The sequence below is a fragment of the Barbus barbus genome (genome assembly GCF_936440315.1).
Source record: "Barbus barbus genome assembly, chromosome: 21".
NCBI classification, from domain to species: Eukaryota; Metazoa; Chordata; class Actinopteri; order Cypriniformes; family Cyprinidae; genus Barbus; species Barbus barbus.
In genome coordinates, this window is record NC_136749.1 from 17,382,784 (window position 1) to 17,394,118 (window position 11,335).

Sequence of the window (11,335 nt, forward strand, 5' to 3'; positions counted from 1 at the left end):
TGAGCGTGAACAGGAACCGGTACGTCATCACGCGTCATCTGCACCATGGCGACGGGGACGCTAAGAGCGTTTGTGAGCAGTTTTTCCGTCATATTCCTGTTCAAACTAAACGTTTTTTTCTGCCAGCAGTTCTCTATATCTTTTCAACAGCCTTCGGATTGTGGTGTGGACAGTTATTTTGATATTTCGAGCTTGTCTTGTGTGAAATGTGGGCCGAATCAAATCAGCAGCAAATCAGGTAACGTTAGGCGTAGCACACATTAGTTTGCTTTGTTTTGACCAACCTAACCTGTAGGTGATAGACGTTGTACACTAAACAGCAGTCATTTGCTGATATATTGTCATATTTGTTGTTAATTTAACCTAGAGCAAGTATCTTAAGAGTGAATCAGGTGCATGCGCGCTAATAAAACCTTCTGCATTTGCATCTGCACACAGCGCCATAGTAAACAAATAAATGTTTAAAATTTATCTAATTATAAACACGGAACTTTTATAATACACTTAATTGTAAACCAGCTTGTATGTTTGTGTATTTCTGTCATATAGGACTGGCATGTGAGTGTCAGACTGGTTTCAGGGTGCTGGTCAGCAATGGGGTGTCCATCACGTGCCAGCAGTGTCCTGATGCTAATCAGGTTTTGTACAAAATTGAAATGACTAATTTAAGATCTTGTATTATTAATCATATTAAGAATACTAATACTCCCATACATTTATATGATTACTCTCATTCATAGAGGGTCACCCAGGATGGGTATGGGTGCATCCGTTGTTCTGGAAGTGTAGGGGAGAATGGCAAGTGTCAGTGTCCAAAGGGAAGTGTACTGGGTAAGTGCTTTTCATTTCGGTTGTATATAAATAAACATGATTCAAATGTAGGCTGTTTATTCTCCGAAATGAGCACTCAAATTGTTTATGCACTCACAGAATTGTTTATGATTTTTATGGCATGTCTGTATTGGTCAGTGGAAAGAGATAGGAATGGGAATCCATTAAATGAATCGCGATGTGAAGCATGTAATGCAACAGAGCCCGCTTTTTCTGCCCCAGATACAACAGGCAACAGGTAAAACTGCTGTTTCTATCAATGCCACTGGATTTTCATGTTGTTCTTCATGTCGTATAAAGGAATTAATTTTGTTTGGACGTGTATTCTTAGGTGTGTAAGATGTGACGACTCCTTCATCAACTCATCTCAGTCTTGTGTTTGTGGTATTTCAAATGTACAGGTAAGAATCTCAGACATTTACATTGACGGGCAAATGTTTATTCCAAACTTTTGATTGGTAGTGCATGTATATGTTTATGTAATGCATTGATACTGATGATTCCATTGCTCTGTTTACAGGCAGGTGGAATGTGCTTCCCTTCAAATGGTCTACCTACCTCAGTTGTCCCAAATGTCATCTTTAGCCAACTGGTAAGAATTCAAAGTTAACATGAGTTGTGTTTGTGTACTTCTGTTAGCGTGCTGAGATTTGTTGCTTTAAAGTGTGAAGTGTTTGTGTTACACAGGCCAACTCTGTCCCATCGGCATGGTTTTCAAACTTCATGTATTCTTCTGCAGCTGCCTGTTTGGTAAATTTCTACATATATGCTCAAGTCTGTTTTAAATGTTTACACGTCAGGCTTTGCTTTGGAACATATTTAAGTTTTGCTTATTTTGCTCTATAGTTGTTCTCCAACCGGACAGCATGTCAGTCTCTGGGCAACATGTGTGTGATGAACATGCACTCCTTTAGCACAATCAACAATGATGCCTGTGGCCTCTACAACACAGTCTACAGAGCAACAGCTGCTCAGGGCAGCACCCAGGATGTCTCCTACTGGTAACACACATACAATTACTATATAGTACTTTACTGTTTAATATTGGACCCCTTTAAATAATATAATTAGCTCAGTGTGTTGTGGCTCTTGCTATTTGTTTCTCTCTTGAGTAAAAAAGTCTCTCAATCCTGGGTTCAATGTTTCAAAAAATTAGACTTTACTGGCAAACAACAAAGCCGAGATGTCCGGCTGTACATCTGAAATCTTGAGTTTAAGTGCTCTATCTATATATCATTTTGTGAGTTTATTTATTTATTTTTTCACCTCTAGCTGTCATCCACACACAGTTATATTTCATACATCAAGATGTTTTTTTTTCTAATTGTGGCAAACAAGTCCACTATTATATTTTGTAAAAACCCCCTATGTTACACTCGTGATTCTTTTTTCAATACATATTTCAGGTTAACATGTGACTCTCTATAACCATTGCATGACTGTGCACTTATCATAGGTTAAAAAAAGTGCACTTCCATTAACCGCAGCTCTGAAAATACATCTTTCTCGTGATGCATCTTTCTTGTGATACAAGATAATATAGAAATATAGAAAACCACTATAAGTGCAGATCTTAAGTCTATTTTGCCATAATGATCAGCTGATTGTGATTTATCCCTCTCATCAGAAGGGCAGTGGGGCCCTAGATTGGAACCCCAGGCTATTTAAAATAGCCATAGGAGATCCATCATGTGCAATGTTATGTAATTAAATAGTGTGACTCATTCAAGATAAATTGTTTCCTGTCTCAGAAGTGATAAGGGCAGACGTGATTTGATCTGAAATTATATGATGTTGTTATAAAGTGTCTCTGTCTATCTGTAAAGTATTTAAATTCACAACTAATGGGTGAAAGAATCCAGTTTACTTTGAATCCAGTATTTGTGACCCTCATAGACCCTCACCCTCATTTGGGACTCTAGGAGGGCAAACCTGCCTTGGCTTTACTATGGAGACCAGCTTGGGTTGGCATCACGGATTCTACAGAATGAGCCGCTTCCTGTTGGATTCAGCTTTAAAGGGACACAAAAGGTAAACACTTTTAACATCTAGACATATTGTAAGCATAAGCACACATGTAGTCATTTTCACAAACCTTACTCTCACTTACAGAACACTAACATCGAGTTGTGGGCTGCTGTTTACTCAGTGCGTGGGGAGTTTCTGAGATGGGAGAGCATCGGCGGAGGAAACCTCCAGGTAAGCAGGCATGATACATTTTTCTTCTGGGGTCAAATTCGCAAATAATTATATATATATATATATATAATTCTACAAATTCTTCTTCAGAATAAAATTATTCTCAACTATTTTCTTATTTTCTAACTTAAAAATAAAGTTAAGAATATTTTGTGTTCTTTAAAACTATTTAAAATACACAAGACATTAAAATGTATTGCTTGTTTATTTGAGGTGTTTTTCAGTGAGTTGATTAGGAAGTTTTTGGCTTAACCTATCATTCAGTGACATTCCTAAGAAAATATTTAAGGTTTTCAGACTTTTTTTTTTTCCAGAATTAGTAACAATTTTTCTAGTGTTGTCAAACGATTAATCGCATCCAAAATAAAAGGTTTTGTTTACATAGTATAAGTGTGTGTACTGTGTATATTTATTTTGTATATATAAATACATACACATGCATGTATATATTTAAGAAAAAAATTAAGTTTATATTAAATATATTTATATATAATTAATACATGTAAATATTTTCAAAACATGCTGTATGTGTGTTTTTATTTATAAATATACACAGTACACACACATGTTATGTAAACAAAAACTTTTATTTTGGGTGCGATTAATCACGATTATTCCTTTGACAGCACAAATTTTTACTAACTTCTTAGAATTTATCTTTTGAAATGTAACTTGTTTTGAAATTGTAATTGAAAAGCATTATAAAAGACAAATTAAATTAAATTAATAAATTAATTAAATCCTCTGTAGCTCTGTCCAGACACCCCTACCAGACAACAGTCTGCTTTCACGTTTGGGACAGCCTACAAGCAGAGTGTGAGTCTGACTTATCTTCTGATTTTCTGTTGTTGTCCATATGTGTTCCATATTTAGCAATAGGTTTCTCCGTTTGGTCAGTATACATGTTTTTATTTTCAGCTGAATATGTTAATATATGTTAAAAAAAAATTATTTTCTTTTCTTAGTGTGTGCTCTCTGTGTCAGAGCTTCTGAATGGGTATCCAGAGCCTGTGTTCTATGACGTCTTCCTGGTCATTCAGAAGCCACAGGAGGGAAAGCGTCTTCTTGCAGTGCCTCTCCTAAATATCAACCAGCAGTTTAATGGCCAGTTCACTAATGAGGGTACAACATACAAACACATTTTTTGATCAAACACTTCTATATCATGGTCTTGTCGCTTTATCACCATACTGACTTCTCTTGTGTCAGGGTCTAACATGGATAACTGGTTACTGACCCGAAGGATGATGCTTGTGGACACGTTGAGTGGACGGCAAAACTCTTTGAGTTCTTCACCTGGGGTCATACGTGTGGCCTCTAACATTAAGATCGGGTAAGTTCTACACACTCACAAACACATAAAATACACATAGTGGGAGATCACACTAAGCTTGATGTCCTGCACTGAACAGGTTTCAGCTGGTGCCGAATACACAGAAGGGACAGGTGTACCCCCCTCTAATGACTGTGACTTACTCAGATATACCTGTCACTGACCCCATCACACAGACTGTTAAAGTAAGTCTCAAGCATATGTTAATACAAGTAATCAAAAAATATTTTATTCTTTTGACAGATAAGATACATGATACAGTGTAAATGTAAGTGTTTATGTGATCAGTCAGACAGATTAATTTCTGGTTTTATGTACATATCGACAGGTGTCATTCTCTCTTGAGTATACGATGGACCAGGAAGAAGCTCGGGTCAAAACTGATGTGAGTATAAACAAAGAAATCAGTTTTATGTTTTATGTTGGTGAGCTTATTTATATGGGGATTCATATCCAGATTGCTCTTGGTGTGCTGGGTGGGGTGGCTGTTGTCCACTCTTTATTAAAGACAGCAAGCTGGAAAAGAAGAATCGCATCTCCTCTCATTGACCTGCAGGTAAAGGCTCATATTCAGAGATGATTATAAACACAATTCATAGCCCAGATGCATAATAATGTCAATTCTGTTTCAGACCATTATGAAGTTTCTGGTGTTCTATGCTGGTGACCTGGCAAATGTTTTCTTCATCATTACTGTTGGAACAGGCCTCTACTGGCTCATTTTCTTTAAGGTTTGCATTCATCATGTCTGTGAGTGACAATGTCTAGTCTATTATGAATATGATTAAGCCTCACATGAGTCTTTTTTTCCCCTTTTTCTTTCTTTTGCTTTTCCTCTCAATATTTTCCAGACAGTGGAGGCAAGTCTCACCCACTTATCAGACATTGATTTAGTATCTGTGCTTCTGTGAATTTCTTCCACTGTCCTGTCAAATGAGATTTTTTTTTTTTGCTAGGATGTGCAGTCTATACAGACCCTTTATTTTTTGATGGAGCTCTTTAGGTCTAAAGGCCTGATCACATCAAGATAAGCGCTGGGCAACATTGCATTTCTGACACCCACTTGTCACAGAAAGAAAGTCAAACAGTATTTACATGTCATCAAACTGTTTATACTCTGTTTGCATGTGCCATCAAGTCATAGTTTTATACAATAACTGTAGCTCTGGTCATGTGACAAATCATGAATCTTATTCGTTCCCCAATGTGAACACACCTTACAAACAGAAATTAAGTCCTATAAAGACAAGACTTTTTGTGTTTCTCCAGGCCCAGCTTTTTGTGTCTGTGTTGCTGCCATTACCAGCTCAGGAGGAGCGCTTTGTTGTTTATGTTGGCTGTGCCTTTGCTTTGAAGGTGAGTACAAATATGAACATTAGCTTATATGCTACAAGTTGCTTATTTAAATATATGTCTCTCTTTTCCCAGCTTTCCCTTTCTTCCTAGGTTAACCCAACTTTATTTTCTGTTACAGACTGTACAATTTCTTCATAAGCTCTTTGTTCAGCTGTCTGTGGATATTTTCTTCATAGACTGGGAAAGACCTCGTGGTAAAGCCAGTAAACATGTGGAGGGTAATTACAGTGTTTCTCTAATGTGCTTCTCAAATGTATGTTCCATTTATACTGATACAAACTCTACACTTTTAATCCACTTTTCTTTTTTTTCTTTTTTTATAATACATATTCTATAATTATGTTGTAATCTGCTCAGGTTCTGGCGAAGCAAAAAGTCAAGCATCTCCTGTCAGTATCTGGAGAACATATTTTGTGGCCAATGAGTGGAATGAGATTCAGACCATTCGCAAGATCAACCCCACATTTCAGGTCATTGCTGTGCTTTTCTTTCTGGAGGTGAGGCCAACAACACACTACAGCTCTGTCCCAAAATACTCAAATATCCACTTGAAGAGCATACTATCATGTTAAGGACTGTATTAAATGTGAGACATCATGAAAATCAGATTTTTTCCTGTTTAAATGCTATAATCTACCAACCCAGAAAACTTAAAAAAAAAAAAAAAAACAACAACAACCCAGTAATTGTTTTATGTAAGTCTTTCTCTGCAAGCTTGTGAAAAAACGAGTCATTTCCACCCGTGGCGCTGCCATTATGTTCTCACAAGCAACAACGGTGTACCCATGGGTGTCATGCACTCATTATTTTTGAGGGAGCACGAGTTGGGTTGGGGGGGGGGGGGGGGGGGGGGGGTCATTATGTGACACACAGCAACCACAACAGCACTTATGTTTTATTTATTTTTTTCCTTTTTATTTGAAACAATCCCAAACCCATTAACTGTATCATGAAATTATCTTGATTCTCACATTTATAGATTTTGTTAGTAGATCTATAGTGGGCGATGGTCAAAGTAACCTAATAATGTAATCTATTAACTAGGCCTATCCATAAAAACCTGTCTGTTTACTCAATTAACAGATATGGGTGTCATGCCATAACATATGTTTAATTTAATGACTTGAATTCAGACTTGAACAACAAAACAAAAGTGTTTTTGTTTTTTTTTGTAGCAGACTATCTAAGATTCGAGCTGTAAAGGCATAGCTTTATGCTGCATTCACGTCATATCGTAATTACCGTAATTTTGAGATGACAACACGTGACGTTCTACTCGGAGCTGTTCATTATGATTATGCTATCAACGCCTAAACAGAGCCTGCGGTGGTCAGGTAATACAGCGGTCACGAGGTACAAGTTGTAGCTCTCAGAAAACTCCCAGTTCACAAATTGTAATTACGGGTTCTACGAGGACTTGAACCCTTTTTACAAGTTGGAATCTCGTAATTAGGGGAATTCCGATATGGCGTGAACGCACCTATATTCTGAAAAAGGGAATGGGGAGCAGCTCATTTGTATTTAAAGAGACATGCACGAAAACAGCCTGTTTCTACTTCCGCTCAAAATAGGCATTTTATAAATTATCTATGGGGTATTTAGAGCTGAAAATTCACAGACACAATCTGTGGACACCTGAGACTTAAAAAGGGGCATAATAGGTCTCTTTTTACAAATGTCGAATATTGTGCTTGCAGGTGGTGGGCTTCTCAAATTTGGCTCTAAGAGACCCCTCATCTGACCTGCGTCGGTCTCCTGAGGCATACACATCGCCATACAGCCTCATACTCCGCTACGGTGTGGCTTCTGCAATGTGGCTCTGCATTGGCTTAATACAGGTGAGAACATGTATACTTAAAAACAAGCAGCCTCTTGGTGTATGTCACCTGTGCTGTTTCACATGTTCCTTTCTGTGTCATTTTGCCTTAGATGATATTCTTCACAGTAATCCATGAACGCTTTGTTGAAGACAAAATTCGCCAGTTTGTGGATCTGTGCTCAATCAGCAATGTAAGTATTAGGCTAGAAATCTTCTTTGCAAATTGACTATAATTCGTAGACAATAAGTGTACAATTTTAGACTGTAAAATACAGTATTTCATGGTTTGATGTTGCTTGAATTTTGTCTTTTGTGTGTATGTGTTGTAGTATTTTTATACCGGTATGGGGGACTATTCACATCCATATTTCTCAAAGCAGGTCCATAATAGACAATTCTATAATTACCTTTCTGTTGAATGGATGTTAAATGAAGTTTCAAATCTCTTCTCCCGGTGTCCGTGCTAGTTCAGCCAAGTTCAGACCACTTGAAGCTCGAAATAAGGATTTATTCAGGTAAATAACTAGATAACTAGTTATTTAATAATTAATTACTCAGAGACTGGATTTAAAAGTTTAACGAATCACCAATACAATGGTTTTGTTTTATTTAAAAACAATAACTCATAAGCAAATAACAAAATAACAAACGAGAAGTCTTCACCACGGAAATGTCGGCCTCGTCCGTCTCTTCTTCCAGCCTTTTATAGCCTTGCATATCATCTGTGCCATTCTCGCACACAACTTCTTTCCTCTCCCCCTGTCTGTGTCTGCTCCTGCCTCTCGTTTAGACAAGAAATGCAACCTCTATTATAGATGCTTCTCAAGGCAGTTAAAAATTTAAACAAAAGACTACAACATCTCTAGACAGCAAGCATGCCTATTGCTATTTTAAACTATTAGAAAATTGCAACACGTCACATATGCATTCGTGGATGTATGTGTCTAGACCACACACCTCATACGCCTAGCAGGTCTGAACAACACCTTACGCTTCGGTTTTTAACTAGAAGTTCCATTTTGCATCTACAATGCAAAATGCATCCTCAGTAACCGTTCTTTTACAAAGCAAGAATAATAACCAAATAGCAATAATAACTTCAAAGCAATTCATATCTGTGCTCTCTAAATACAGCACATACTTATAACATTTTGACACTTACACTTCTGTGATAAAAGTTTGGAGTTACGTTGTTTCTAAATCATTTGTTAACATTTGTAACTCAGCTGAAAAACCATACAAATTATTCATCTCTCTCATCAATTTCATTATTCTTTTGTTCATTGACTCTTGCTTTCTCATTAACTTCAGAATCTCTTGATCTTCCAGTTCTTTCTTTGGCCTGCTTGCGACATTCCGTCTTCTGCTTCCTCTTGTCCGTCTTATTCTGGTAGCGTTGGAATCCCTGGTCTAAAAGATCGTGAAAATCAATTTCTATTTTGTCTGACCGTTTTGTTTGGTTAGTAGGGAATTGATCAGGAAGTTTCATATCATTAAAGTCAACTAATCCTTCAGTGTATGTGTCTGTTAGATCTCAGTGCTGCTGCTGTCTCATCGATGTTTTGGCTACTACATTCATGGACGTTCTGTTCATGGTCATGCTGACACTAACATGGATGAGATGAATACAAACCTGAAGAGGGAGGCGGTAGGATGAATTCTTGCATTTAATAATAGAAGTTTGAATGAAGGACTCATTTTATTTTTGTGCATTTTAGGAGAATCTGTGTGGCCAAAGGGGACTTTTGCCGAACTCAGACACTCAGACATTTCAGATTTCAATAACCAACCGCCTGCGAGCACAATATGACCGGATAATCGAGCCAATCAACAGGGTATAAACACAAACATAAACACTTATGTTTACTTATCTAAAAGAGGACATACCATAGGCTTTTATTGTTTTTTAACAAAGCAAATAATGATAAAGAATATTTCATATTAAGAAATGTTATTACAAACAAGAAAACTTTTTCCATTTTTAGAAAAACAACTTGTTTAATGAATAATTTTCACCTTTTGATGTGATCCATGGTTTTGTCACATTTAGAGAAGACAATTTTTTCCCAAGGTATAGCACAGTAATCTCCCACACAAATCACTCTTGGTAAAGGTGGGTAATACTGTCTCTACCTCTACAGAGAAGTGGGCCCTCAAGGTTGGTGGATGCTTCAGCCAATCCATGTGAGCAGAGCACAAAAGCTTACCATACTATGAACCGATTCCTGGGCTCTGTCATTGATCATGTAAGGATTTAATTTCACTGATGCTTGTGATTTTTCCAGTAGTTTATTGTGGTTGGTTTGTGTTTTGATTTGCTCTGAATGCTGTTTTCTCAGGCACATCGTGAGATGGATTACATAGTGAAAGATAAGCTGTTATTTGAGAGACTTATTGGTATGGAGTTTATAGAACCACTGGATAAAAGCATCTTCTATAATGGTAAAAAAACACTGCAAATCTTATCAGATCATTAGTGTTCGAGTGATTGAGTGAACATGTTTTTTGTTTATCTTCTCTCAGATGATTCTCACTCATTCACTGATGTCCTCTTTTATGGTAATGAGGCTGTGCTGTTGATCTTTGACACCCTCTTTTTCTGTGTGGTGGATCTGGGCAGTCAGAACTTCATTCTCGCAGCGGTGTTAACATACCTTCAGCAGATGGTTAGTATATGTGAATATGCGAATGGACTGGTTTATTTCGACGCTTTAGAGTTGATGTTTAAGATGAAGTTTTAATGTGCTCTCCTTCAGGTCTTCAGATTAATCCGAAATGGAATGGGCCGCAGGAACCTAGCAAGCAAAACTCTGGTTGACAAACGATTTCTCATCTAGCTCCTCTGCTTAATCTATCTGCTTTCTGTTGTCTTAATAGTGTTTCTGTTTCATGCCAAGGCAGCCTTCAGATTTTTGTATTGTTTTTGTATAAATGTATTATTTGTGCAGGATTTTTGTACTTTCTATGCCAAGACAGTTCAGAATTTGATGTATAAATGTTTTGATATTAAAATATTTTTGAACAATTAAATCTGTTCTTGGTTTTTATGATGCCTTTCCTGATTCTACATAGTTTGCTTCAAGTTTTTTAGAAGTTCTTCAGAGCGCACAAGTGATGGCTCGTAAGTGTTCCTCATGTCAGTTCTTGTTCAAAATTAATTCACCAGCCCCAGCAAGGATCAAACTCACGACCCCTGGTTTACAAGACCAGTGCTCTAACCACTGTTCTGCATCCATTCCGTTCCACGATCTTTCTGCATCTGCAAGGGGTGTGTCTGGCATACCAGATGGGAACTCTAGTCATGTGAGCACCTATGCAGGACAGTCATGCATACGTACATCAAAGATATCAAGTTAATCATATCACAAGAAGTGCAAGTTATGATATTTTGATTAAAAATTATAAAGTCAAAAAAATTGACTAATCATTCTAATATCCTGATTTGGTGCTCAAAAAACATTTCTTATTATTATCAATGTTGAAAACAGTTGTGCTGCTTAATATCTTTTACACCGTCTCACCAGTTTGGAAAATGATTGGTAATATTTTTGCTTGGTTGCAACCAATCCGGTGTCTATTTTGCTACATTTGACCTCTTTCAGGATGGTTGAACATCGGTGATGTGCCTTCGCTTTTATTTTTGGTTTACTCACAGTTGAACACTTCATAGCAGACTTGCTCAGTTCTCTTCTATTGTACCACTAGTCCTCTATATCTGTAAACTTTATTTTTTGATAACTACTCAAAAGTGTCTGTTAGGCCCCAGCGAGAATTGAACTCGCGACCCCTGGTTTACA

General features: G+C 37.2%; 1 protein-coding gene across 1 annotated transcript; it reads left to right on the forward strand.

Moving 5' to 3' along the window:
* Position 1: 1 nt before the first annotated feature.
* On the forward strand, positions 2–10,565 carry LOC306886991 (meckelin-like). The gene is made up of 28 exons (XM_079444434.1): positions 2–238; positions 550–638; positions 741–831; positions 970–1,069; positions 1,163–1,232; positions 1,352–1,423; positions 1,519–1,581; positions 1,678–1,832; positions 2,754–2,862; positions 2,944–3,030; positions 3,781–3,846; positions 3,996–4,152; positions 4,240–4,363; positions 4,443–4,548; positions 4,692–4,748; positions 4,821–4,919; positions 4,996–5,094; positions 5,633–5,719; positions 5,838–5,937; positions 6,077–6,216; positions 7,417–7,557; positions 7,649–7,729; positions 9,070–9,186; positions 9,257–9,373; positions 9,680–9,784; positions 9,878–9,980; positions 10,062–10,204; positions 10,295–10,565. The coding sequence occupies exons 1-28, from the start codon at positions 46–48 to the stop codon at positions 10,373–10,375; spliced, it is 2,952 nt and encodes a 983-aa protein (XP_079300560.1). The 5' UTR covers positions 2–45; the 3' UTR covers positions 10,376–10,565.
* Positions 10,566–11,335: the final 770 nt, after the last annotated feature.